General features: G+C 37.3%; 1 protein-coding gene across 2 annotated transcripts in view; it reads right to left on the reverse strand.

Moving 5' to 3' along the window:
- Positions 1 to 1,843: 1,843 nt before the first annotated feature.
- Positions 1,844 to 12,960, reverse strand: part of arhgap22b (Rho GTPase activating protein 22b) — a 36,728-nt gene continuing 25,611 nt past the window's right edge. Inside the window, exons 4-10 of one of the 2 annotated variants that reach the window (XM_084136010.1) lie at positions 12,686 to 12,808; positions 10,516 to 10,723; positions 10,298 to 10,430; positions 8,779 to 8,852; positions 8,573 to 8,694; positions 5,072 to 5,933; positions 1,844 to 2,755 (exon numbers count right to left, since the gene is read on the reverse strand). In XM_084136010.1, coding sequence (XP_083992136.1) covers positions 2,533 to 2,755; positions 5,072 to 5,933; positions 8,573 to 8,694; positions 8,779 to 8,852; positions 10,298 to 10,430; positions 10,516 to 10,723; positions 12,686 to 12,808 — 1,745 coding nt within the window. In that variant the 3' untranslated portion in view covers positions 1,844 to 2,532. Of the gene's footprint in view, positions 2,756 to 5,071; positions 5,934 to 8,572; positions 8,695 to 8,778; positions 8,853 to 10,297; positions 10,431 to 10,515; positions 10,724 to 11,813; positions 12,073 to 12,685; positions 12,809 to 12,960 lie in introns of those variants that run through there. The other variant, XM_084136011.1, reaches the window with a different exon arrangement.

Consider the following 12,960-nt stretch of genomic DNA (forward strand, 5'->3'; position numbering starts at 1 on the left):
AGCACTACCCATACACTGTAAAAAGAAAAAAAAACTTCTTTCCACAGTAGAAAAATGAAGCCAAAGTATCCCAGAAACAGTCATTGCCGATTACGTAATTTGGAGCTTGGATCTTAAAGGGGTGGTATAATGCCCTTTTCACAAGATGTAAAATAAGTCTCTGATGTTCCCAGAGTGTGTATGTGAAGTTTTAGCTCAAAATACCCCACAGATATTGTTATATAGCATGTTAAAGTTGTTACTTTTTGAGGGTGAGCAAAAACACACCGTTTTTGTGTGTGTCCCTTTAAATACAAATGAGCTGCTGCTCCCGGCACAGGGGGCGGAGCTTCAACAGCTTGCGCTCACACACACATGCACTGAAAATTTCAAAAACTTTTAGCCTTTTATGTTCAAACCGGAGTTAGAAAGATGGAGAGACTCAAGAAGAAGTGACAACATGTAGAAGCAACAGGACATTTCTGAATGGTTAGTTGGTGAATTTATGTAGCTGATGTGTAGTTATCTTCTAGTCACTGATTAGCATATTCTGTCTTGATATTCTATAAATCGTGTTCAGGGGGCGGGGTTTATGTAAATTCTAGGGTTGGTGATGTCACTAACTCGGGAGGAATGTGGTGTAGTCTCTACCAGCCGTTTGTTGTAGTCCTTAAAAAGCAAATATCTCCCTTTGCTTTGAACTTTGAGCGTCGTAACTTTGCAGATGTTGTTTATGCTCAAACAGCAATATTACACACTAACTAAAGTTAGAAAAGTGAAATCATAATCAACCACCCCTTTAAACACAGCCTTACTCTGCTGTATAAGCCGCGCTAGATGACAACACAGCCACATAAAGTAGATGATCAGATCGCTTTTACAGGATGTACGTTCGTTTTTCAGTTTACAGTTTAATTTGGGCCTTAGTGAATAATTACATACCACCACAGTGACACATGGTAACATTTCAGCACAGCACAGAAGACTAATCGTCATGTATGACCGCAGTATAATAGTCGAATCATAATGATGTATAACATCTTCACATACTCTAAATATGCATTAAAGACTTTTTGTAAAAGCTGTTGTTCTAGTAATATCCAGATAATATCCAAACTGAAACGTGTTGAGCAGCAAAAAGCACTTTGCTTGAGGGCACAGTGGTGATGTCCAGTTTCTGGGTCTCTTCTTCTTGAGCTTGAACCTGAAACATTCATATTAGCAGCCTGGAAAGTTGACCATTAGGCTACGGCCATCATGCTAATATATATAATATGACCTACTATGCAATAGTTCAGAGAATGAGCCGAGTCTACATAATCTATGACACAGTATTTGACCACTCGTTTTAAGAAACATCCACAGAGCATTTCTAGACTTTCTAAGCACTTAAACAGTGTAAAATAAATAAAAAATGAGCTCAGTTGACAAAAGTCACATTTATAGCTTCTTTTAAACGTCTCAAAATACCACCGAATGCAAGAATAAGTATTCAATGCCAAGATCTGGAGCTATTTTAGTCAAGTACGCTTGCGTTACATTAAAGGGTTAGTTCACCCAAAAATGAAAATTCTGTCAGTAATTACTCGCCCTCATGTTGTTCCAACCCTGTAAGACTTTTGTTCATCTTCAGAACACAAATTAAGATATTTTTGATTAAATCTGAGAGCTGAGTGTTTTAGTGCAGTGCGTCTGGGTTGCACGTCACACGCATCACACACATGACCAGCGTCGGCCAATAGTGAGCCTATGTGTGACGTACAACACAGACGCGCTACGCTAAAACACTACGTGAAAAAACTCGAGGCCCAGAGAGAAGGAAATGAAAAGTGGAATAAAGTCGTTATTTTTTTATTTATTTTTTCGCACAAAAAGTTTTCTCGTCGCTTTATAAACTTAAGATTGAGCCACTGTAGTCACTTGGACTATATTAACGATGTCTTTAATACATTTTCTGGGCCAGCAAGTTATAATGTCTTAGAAGCCTATGGAGGAGTGAGACAGCTCTCAGATTTAATAAAAAATATCTTAATTTGTGTTCCGAAGATGAACGAAAGTCTTACGGGGTTGGAACAACATGAGGGAGAGTAATTACTGACAGAATTTTCATTTTTGGGTGAACTAACCCTTTAAGACCTGGACAAAGTCACCGTCCCAATGTCATTATAAGTGACGTTTTTCTGCGGCAGTGGTTTGCTTAATGTGCCAAAGCCAACAGATCTGCTCTAATCGTCCTTATTAGCATTCAGACTGGGAACCTCGAACATGCAAACAACATGATTTCACGCCGTGAACATGATTTCACGACCGGATTCAGATGTTCCACTCCTTTGTCAGCTGAAACCTCCAAAAAGGAAGTCGCTTTAAAACGACGGGTGTAAAATGGTTTAATAAATGTAACACTCTGCTGGAATGGTGGGAGCCGCCTTGAAAAAGTGACTGGTAGAATCAGAGTGATAGTGGAATTTTGCAGACATAAAATTGTCCATATGATTAATGGAGATGCCTGAGACAACATCATCTTGCGTGGTCCTTGTGTTTAATTTTTTTGCATTAAATGTCACTGGTGCGGCTTCCGAGAGCCAGATCCCCCAGCGTGGAGAAGAAGTCTTCCATCTCTTTCTCGAGGAGGCGATTGCGGTTTTCCGCGTCCTCACGGGCTCGCTCAGAGTTCCTCAGTTTGATCTCAAGCATTCGTTTTCTTTTTCTCTCCTGCTCCATCTCTTGCTCAAGTCTCTCCATCTGCGCACACAGGGCTGCACTTGAGTCTTCCAGCCTGTAGAGGGCAGAACACAGGTGTGAGTCAATACAACAGTTACTCATGCCAGGGGTTTTCAAACTGGGGTCAGCGGAAACTCAAGGGCTGCAATTTGAGAGAGAAAAAATGACTTTAAAAAGTGTATTTTTTCATAGATCATAGACTAGTCAAATTATTTGTTTTTGTTTTTTATCCTACTGACAAGACAAATAACAACAACACAATTGTATTTTCAAGGTTCGTACATCTAACACCAATAGTGCTTTAGTCAAATATATGACTATACATACACACACACACACATATATATATATACAGTACTAGTCAAAAGTTTGGAAACATTACTATTTTTAATGTTTTTGAAAGAAGTCTCTTATGCTCATCAAGCCTGCAGTTAAAAAACAAAAAAAAAAAAAAAAAAAAACAGTAATATTATGCAATATTATTACAATTTAAAATAATGGTTCTCTTTTTTAATATATTTTAAAATGTAATTTATTTTTGTGATGCAAAGCTGAATTTTCATCAGCAAGTACTCCAGTCTTTGGTGTCTTATGATCCTTCAGAAATCATTCTAATATGCTGATTTGATACTCAGTTATTATCAATGATGGAAACAGTTGTGCTGTTTAATATATTTTTTTGGAATACTTTTTTCAGGATTCATTGATGAGTAAAACGTTAACAGCATTTATTCATAAAAACAGCATTTATTCAAAATAAAAACATTTCTAACAATATAAATCGTTACCATCACCTTTTATCAATTTAACGCATCCTTGTTGAATTAAAGTACTAATTTCTTTTAAAAAAAAAAGCTATTGTTCCCAAACTTTTGAACGGTAGTGTATATTGTTACAAAAGATTTCTATTATAAATAAATACAGTTCTTTTTAACTTTTTATTCATCAAATAATCCTGAAAAAAGTATCTCAGGTTATAAAAAAAATATTAAGCAGCACAACTGTTTCCAACATTGATCATAAATCAGCATATTAGAATGATTTCTGAAGGATCGTAAGACACCAAAGACTGGAGTACTTGCTGATGAAAATTCAGCTTTGCATCACAAAAATAAATTACATTTTAAAGTATATTAAAAAAGAGAACCATTATTTTAAATTGTAATAATATTTCATAATATTACTGTTTTTTTTTGTTTTGTTTTTTTTTTAACTGCAGGCTTGATGAGCATAAGAGACTTCTTTCAAAAACATTAAAAATAGTAATGTTTCCAAACTTTTGACTGGTACTGTATATACTGTATATATATATATATATATATATATATATATATATATACACACACACACACAAACATTTGAAAACTTCTGACTGATGCTCAGAACTAAGTTTTTTTTGTAATATGATCAAATCTAATTTATTTTCATTAATTAATTCAAATTGAATTTATCGAGTTAGAAAAGTATACAAAGGCTTCAAAGGTAAAGTGTATTTCTGTAATCCTTCACCAAAAATAAGTTTAAAAAGTACAGATTCTAGCAATACATTATTTTTTAGAGAAACACTATTTGGACAGAATTAATTCCTAAACAGTGTTATTACTATTACCAGAGGATGTCTGTGATTTTTCAGAGGACCCAAAATTATATTTATAATAGAATTATTTTCTAAAGTTTGGGTGGAAACAAATACTATCCCTTGGACCCTTGCAAAAGAGTCATATTATTTTGCGGTGCTTGACTTTTTTGTTAATAATTATGGCAAAAAGACAAGAGATTTTCATTTGCTTTCCATATCCCTCACAAAAATTAACCATGGTTTTATTATAGTGAAAGTGTAACCATGGCTTTTGTCGGATTGGTTACCATTTGATTAACCACAGTTTACTACTACATTTACATGTAATCATTTAGCAGACACTTTTATCCAAAGCCACTTACAAATGAGGAGAGCAATAGCAGCAATTAAACTAACAATAGGACAACCCTACCCAGTTTAGTCTAACGCAGTATATGTAATTATTATTATTTTTAAATCGATATAGAGTAGAAGAGAAAAGAAAAGAAAGTGTTAGTATTAATGGATCAAGTGTTGCTGAAAAAGATGCGTTTCTTGAAAATACTAATACCATGGTTAAACTGGTTAGTGTAGCAAAACCATAGTTAATTTGTTGTTATTGCTAACAACAATAACCATGTTTTTTTTAGTTTTTTTTTATTTGTAGTAAAACCACAGTTCATTTCCATAAGGGATGTTTGAGAAACACAAATCCGACCTTCTCTTTTCCCTAATCTAGTCCTATCCCAACAGGGCGTGTATTTTTACACAATTCGAACCATCCTCATGGCATTTAAGAAACGGCAACCTTACTTTTTAATTCTAGATTCATAAGTCTGTTTCTGCTTCCTCAGCTCTTCTTTCAGCTCGGCCACGACGCTGACCAGAGATGAGGAGGTTTCTTCTGCGTCCTCGTCCACAACTCGAATGACCGGTGCCACGTTCCCACTATCGCTGCAAAACACAACGCTCGCACGGTTCTCCTCAGTGCTGCCGACGTCCTCGTGTTCGCCGGGCTTCTCTTCCTCCTCGGCTCGTTCCTCCTGAGCGCTCGGCCCGTCGTCGGCCCCTAACGGCTCGCCTCCGGAGTCCGGGACCGAGATCTCACACGATGAGCTGGACCAAGGCGTGCTGTCCATACTCAACACGCTGCCCAGACTTGAAGAAGATGTGACGTTATCATAGGTAGACAGTCTCTGAGAGGAGCCTGAATCTCGGGAGCGTTCTCCGGATGAGGTGCGTCGGTGTCCCCGGAGCGAGGAAAGCCCGTTCATGAGCCAGTTCCCGCTGGAGCCCGTGGTCACGTCCACCGCAGAGACTTTGGCGGACTGTGGCCGGGGAGAGGAGCCTTTAAAGGTGTACTTCCACCCTGGAAGAGTCTTAGCCTGCTTACTGGGGCTGATGGCCGTCTCTCCCTTTCCCTGAGGCACAGACTTCGAGGTGCAAACGGCATCCACAGATGAGGCACTGCTACTGGTCGGGTCATTCTTGGCTGTGGGTGGGCAGGTTTGGAGATCCTCCTCAGAGATCCAGTCAACCAGGTTGGACTGCTGATGTTGCTGGCTTTGGTCCTTTACCTCCATCTGGTTCTGTGATGTTTCAGAGTCTTTTTCAGTGTACAGGCGATCATGCTTGCTAATCAGTAACGTCATGAGATGCTGAACGAGGGAGGTGCCTGTAAAACACATATGCAAAGGTAATGCTGTATCCATCAGCCTCGTATAAGTCATATTCCCTGATGTACTTCCTACATTGGGATGTACATTTTAGTTACAGATTTAAAGTCCCCCTGTGGTGAAAATCCAGCTTTTAATGCTGTTTATATGTCTGTGGTGTTTTTAAAGGTCCCGTATTATGCCCCTTTTCACAAGATGTAAAATAAGTCTCTGATGTCCCCAGAGTGTGTATGTGAAGTTTCAGCTCAAAATACCCAACAGATCATTTTTTACAGCATGTTTAAATTGTCATTTTTTGGGGCTCAGAAAAACGCGCTGTTTTAGTGTGTGCCCTTTAAATGCAAATGAGCTGCTGCTGGACGACCCAGGGGGCGGAGCTTCACGAGCTCACGCTCAGTCTCTCAGGACAATATCACCTCACGGAATGATGATAATATCAGAAACTCTCAGTAACGGTGTTCATTTCGAGTCGGACAATAATGCCTACAGAGTCAGAGTGCTGTATAGAGATGGAACAGGTATAGTTTAGTAGTTTAATTACGGTTATTATAACGTATTTGTCATCTGCTTGTATGTATCCATTATTTATTAATAGCCTACAAGTCTGCTGTTTCGGACCAGGTCCGAATGATGATCAAACATATATACTGATGAGTTTAATAAAGTTTATTGTACATCACACAAAAGATGAAGCGTCAGTTTTACTTCAGAAAATCACCGTAAGAGCTGAGTAAACACAGTAAGTTATAAGAAGTGCGCAAGTACATAAACGAATTTCGGTAGAGTTGAGGGAGCATTCCTGTGGGCGGAGGTTAGTCAAAAAACGGTTCTACTGACGTCATTAAAGAAGGAAGTAGAGGGATGTAGTCCAAACGGGCCGTTCGATGTAGGCGACTTCTGTTAAATAAAATATCTCGCTTGGCATTGAACTTTGAGCTTTATAATTTTACAGATATTATTTATGCTCTAACAGCAACATTACACACTAACTAAAGTTTGAAACATGGGATCACGAAGAACGGGACCTTTAATATGCTTTAAGACAAACCATGTGTAAATTCATAAGTCGACAGCATTGCTGAGTATTTTCTCCTTAAAACTGCAGTGAACCAAAGACAGTCTCAAAAACACGCTTTGAAATCGCTGGTGTTTCTGACGTCACAAACTACCTTGTAACCAATCAGATCAACGTGTGATCGCCAACGAGTGGATCTCTGAGCTGAGTGAGTGAGTGGAGGCGGGGCTCATTTGCATATTCATAGAACCACGAATTCTAAATGAGGCAAGGGTGTCGAGTTACATTTAAGCTATTTTAAGGCATTCAAGGAAAAAACATTTAAATGTGTAATTTTAGTGATCAAAGATGAATTTTAAAGAGATTAAAGTCCCGACCCCCTGTAGTCAATAATTTTAAGTAAATGTACAGTATTTCATTAACTGATAATGTTAATATACCAACCTATTGAAGTACTAATATCTGTTTTGTACCATTGTATTACACTGACAACCACCAAAAACAGGTGGTGTTGAGACAAATACATGATGAATCAAAGCTTATCACAAGTATCTTTTCCACAAGCTGATGAGGTCAATTCTAGTATATAAAATCTGCAGTGTCATTCACACAAATACTAAACACCATCCTAGTAACGCACACAACACTAAAGTAATGCAATAAACATTAATTTAACAAAATTAGATGTAACATTGAAACTCTAATGTACATAACTGGAAATAATAACTAAGAAGAAACTAAGAAGAAATCGTTATTTCAACGAAAATATATCAAATGTTAAGTGTCACACAGGGAATTATGGGAATGTCAATTTACGTTTTTTAAAGACGTTTTTCTGTTTTACTTCCAAAACTGTAAATTTACCAGTATTTTACTGCAAAATTACATTAAATATAAGGTTAGATCTACACTGTAAAAAAAGTGGCTGCCTTAAATTTAAAGTAACAATTTAAAAGTACAATTGGCTTGGATGTTTAAGTCATTTCAACTTAAATTACATTAAACTCACTTTAAAAATTTGTTGAATCTTGTATAACTTTTTATTTTTTATTTTGATAAGTTAAAGCAATGGAAAAACTTATTGATCATATATATGTTTGACAGTGTATTACAGTTCTTCACCATAGATAGTAATAAAACTTATTGTTAACCAGTTAACAGATATTTACTGTACCATTTTTAGTCTTTACTGTTAAAATCACAATCATTCAGAACAGAACATGAATGAAAAATACCATATAAACAACATTTATTATTATACATTTATTATAAATACTACTTTTAATCCAAAAAGAAGCCTCCAAATTTGTAAACAAATAATTAGTGTATTTAAATATGCAAATAATATTAATGACTGTATCTAAAATAAACAAAAGGAGCAATAAATAAATACCAATACAAACATTTTTTTGTGTGTGTGAGCTATTTCTGGATATATATTTATATATTATGTTTATAAGTGGTACATGCTCAAATATTTAGTAGTGCATATTATAATTGCATTTATATCACAAATATACACTACGTTTTAGGCATAGCTGGTGCAACCATCCAACAGGTGTCCAGTTTTAAAGTGTGTCTTGTTTAACAAACTAATTGGTCTGAAATTCGATAAGAGCTTACCTTCCATAATAGCTACTGGATCCTCCATTTTAGGACGAAGGATATTTGGTCCAAACACGGTGGCCAAGTTCTGCACACCCATTTTGTTTTCATTTGAGTGAGACTGCACCTCATCCAGAAATCTATAAAAAATGGAGTTCACTTTGAGCACTGAACCATGAAAAGGACTAACAAGAATGTGTCTAAAATGATTATGTTGGACCTACTTGCATATATATTTCAGAAGGTTGTAATTGGCAGCTGGAAGCGTCGTCACTAGCTTCCCTAATTCTTGTATTCCCTGTGGAAACATAAAATCAGCATCCTATGGTTTGAAATCAAATGAAAATATGATGTTTTTCCACATTTCACGAAAATTATGCTTTTTTTATGCCAAGTGTTTGATAATAACTTTGATAATATGCATAATGTAATTCAATTTTGACTTCCGCTTCACGCATCTTCTGAATCTGTGCATCGCATCATGTCAGCTGGGAAATATGTGGGAGGAACATTGGCTAGCAAACCGCATACTGACTGTAACAGCTTTCTGTTTTATGAGCACACAAACATACTTTTTAACAAAACTGCAGAAATAATTGGCACCAATACCAGCAAAAAGCTCAATACAAAACAAATTCTATAAGCAACTACAGGTCAGAGGAGCCATATGCATTCATATGGTAATTCATTAAGCTTGTTCCAACATAGCAATTTTTGTTGTTACTGTTAACATTTTCTTAATGTTGGTTCAAGGGGTTAGTTTGACAATGTTGCAACCCTTAATATTTTATTTAAAAAAAATAATAATTTTCAATCAGCAACAATCACAAAAACAACTGTGTTTAAACATATCCCAGGCTAAACACTTCTTTTCACTAACAATTTGTGGAAATTGTACTCTAGTTAAAAGCCCTATTCGTATGGGACTAGTTTAACATGGAGAGGTGGGGTAAAGTGATAATTACCAGAGCTTCTCTGTGATTTTTAGTCCCGTCCGAATGTGCGTCTCAGTGATCATTACGGACAATGTCAGGAAAGATTACGGCGACTTTTACCTTCAGTAAAAATGGCTGGAAAAATGACCTCAGGTAATACTAATCCCGTGCGAATAGACCCGCTGTAAATATGTACGTAAATATTTTGTCATTTCGTGTTTAAAAGTAGTTTTCCGTGTTTTTTTAAGTATGGAGACGCTTGAAAAAGCATTCAGTTGCGTTCTAGTCGCTGGGACGAGTCTGTGGTAAAACTCAAGTGTTTTACACACACCATTCAGATCAGAGAGAAGATCGAAAGCACTTGTTAGAGGCACGAAACATCTTTTAGCGTTAGGTAAGTGCCTATCACCAACACAATCCAATCTGAAGTTAATTAATACATTGTTCCACCGGACATAACTGTTTTATATAAATATAGGTTATATGTGTTTGCGCTCGTGATATCAGGATGCAACGTAATACACACATGGCGACAGGAGGGTGACGGCGATGCGCAAATCGACTTAACGTTAGCCCTTTCACTTCTGCTAGTTTTACTGAGATATCTTATCCCGTGCGAATTGGCCATTAATATTACAGACGTCCTGTGGTAAAATTACATTACTCCATCTACCCTTGTAAAGTTAATCCCGTCTGAATAGGGCTTTTAAAGACACACTTGGATCATGTAGTTGTTTTCAAATACATCTAAATGTTGTTCCTTTAAGTTTACTTCTCTACATTTCATACATATTGTTCATTCACTAACCTCTTCCTCATCTTTGGCCAGGAGCTGAGCACAAGTGAGGAAATCCTCATACTTGCAGAAGGGAACGACTGGCTCGGGCAGCTCCCTGAGATACAGCTTCAGCAGGGAAGCCACAGTGTGGACATCAGTGTTACTATAGAGGACAATTATAGGGTTAGTACCGACAGTTGGAGAGGGTTAATTGGTTCCATGTCTTTGCTTGGAGTAGTTGGTGGTACCTGTCAAACTGAGGTTTATCTCCACAGTCAAAGGCCTCCTGAAGGTCCTTGACGAGGTTGGCTTGTCCTGGCATCCGGAACAGTCCTTCTTCATCAAGCCCCTGTTCCCTAATGAAATCCACACACTGCTCAACCAATAGAGGGGCGAGACGAGGGCCAAACTTCCTTTCATACTGTACGGTGTCCTCCAAACGCTGCCCAAATATGCCTGTAGAGATTAATCAAACGACAGATTCTTATACTGTACATGAGCAGTCAAGACAGACCATGGCATTTACTCTACTCTAGGGTCTTTAGATTAGTAAAATGTTCTTTACACTAAAAAAAATATATTTTAAGAACGGTTCACTGAAAGGTTCTTTGGGGAAACAAATGTTTCTTCAATGCACAGTCCTTTTCCATTGCACAAAAGGTTCTTTATAGTGGAAAAAGGTTAAAAAATATATTTTTTTAAAATACTGATTTCACTTAAAGGTTCTTTGGTACGGAGCTCCAAAAGGGACATATATAGGGAATAATTTTTCCCATATAGGGAAAAATATATATAGAAAAATTATTTGTTCAAAAAGAGATTGTGCGCACATCCAAAAAAACTTTTGGCAGGTGCTTGATCAAATGAAGCATCAAACTCAAAATAAACAAGAATCGGCACACTGCTCCCAAGGATTTATTAAAATGAAAAACGTTTCGACCCAAAGGGCAAACTGATGAAGACCCTTTGGGTCGAAACGTTGTTCATTTTAATAAATCCTTGGGAGCAGATGTGGCAGTGTGCCGATTCTTGTTTATTTTGAGGAAAAATTGGCAATGCTTTTGCGTTCCCCTAAGAAACTTTGGGTTCGCTTGCAAAACTTTTGAGTGAATGCAACGTTCCTGGGGGGAACGAGAGAACTCAAAAGCATTGCCAAATAATTTTTCCTCCCATCTTATATATTTTCTTCAACAATCACCATGTCCGTAATTTGGGGAACCCAACATAACTAGCCTATTCTATGGTGCCACTGCACAAAACCTTTAGAAAACTTTTATTTTTAAGCATGTAAGGTAGGTAATTCAGGTAATCATAATTGTACATATCGGAAAAAACATAGTAGCCTATTTACCTAGTCATCAGCCAGGATGGATTTTTCAATAGCATACCCCGATATTGACAACTAAAGAGAATTTACATACACTATATTTTAGTGTAGCATAATAGGCAAGCTAAGCTGAAATGCAACACTATTTTCACAAAATATTTGCTTGAAATCCACTACAAATATGTATTATATATTTAATTATCCTACCGGTTAACTTACTGATCACGTGACTTTGTTCGTGCCGTTTCACTCTTGCCACACCTGCAGTTTTTTGACTGTCAGCTTTACTCCAAACGACAGGACAGCAGCGAGAAGATTCGCAATTACAGTGGCCATCGAAGTATTTCGAAGAACGCGAAGTACAAAGAAACACTCGTTTTTCAGGTATATATTCTCTTTCCATCGATGTCCTGTCAGCGCATCCTGTGCATCCGGGTTCTCTGAGGGACCGTTAATCTTCTTGTTTGAACCAGAAAGACGCGCGAACTATTGATGCGTTTCAACCGCACTAACGACAAAGAAGACCACACAGAAATTATGTTTTGATGCGGATATAGTTCTTAAATTTGTCTTAAGTTTAATTATATCAATCCAATCTAAATAAAAAAGCACGGTCTTTAAAAAGTCAGTTAATCTTGGCGTCAGTTTGGTTGACGCAAGACACTTGGAAACGTTCCCGCCTGTTTCGAGACCACGGTAAGAAAATTACTCTTTCGTGTTATTTTATGTCAAAAGATAACATCAACATGTAGAAGCTTTTTCTGTTCAAGCTGCTGGAGACACGTTGCCACACATTGTCTCTAACTGAGAGGAGATATCTTGGACTTGCTTACATTACGTTACTTGTTTGAACTTTCTATTAATAACAGGGCCTTTGTAATTGAATCTCGGGATAGTGAGGGATCCTACTCTGCTCAGGGATATTTTTGTGAGCATGTCCTGGTCATAGCCTATCATGTGAACATACAAGAAATATCCAATGGCATCAGTATTCACTTGTTTTACAACTAGCTATACAGTAACGTTATATGTCATTTATTTAGTGTGTGGCTTATATTGGTAGCTGTGGTTGTGATCCACCTGGTATTTACCTCCTCCAAATGGAGCCCATATGACCCGTCTGATGGCCTTCACCCAGTCGTCCATGTCACTCTGGGAGTTGGCCATGAGCAGAAAAGACTCATGGCTCATCGCAGCCTTGTCTTTCTCACCAGCTGAGACAGAAATCAAGAGAGGCAATCTGTGAGATGATGGTATTACCTGTTTTACCTCCTGTCCGATTTTAGGGAAAAATCGAGTCCATTGGAGACGTCCAATGGAATTCTTATAGGCACACCGAGTAAACACCACAGACACAGTGTAAGAG

The sequence above is a fragment of the Abramis brama genome, assembly GCF_963993115.1.
Source record: "Abramis brama genome assembly, chromosome: 14".
Classification (NCBI taxonomy): Eukaryota; Metazoa; Chordata; class Actinopteri; order Cypriniformes; family Leuciscidae; genus Abramis; species Abramis brama.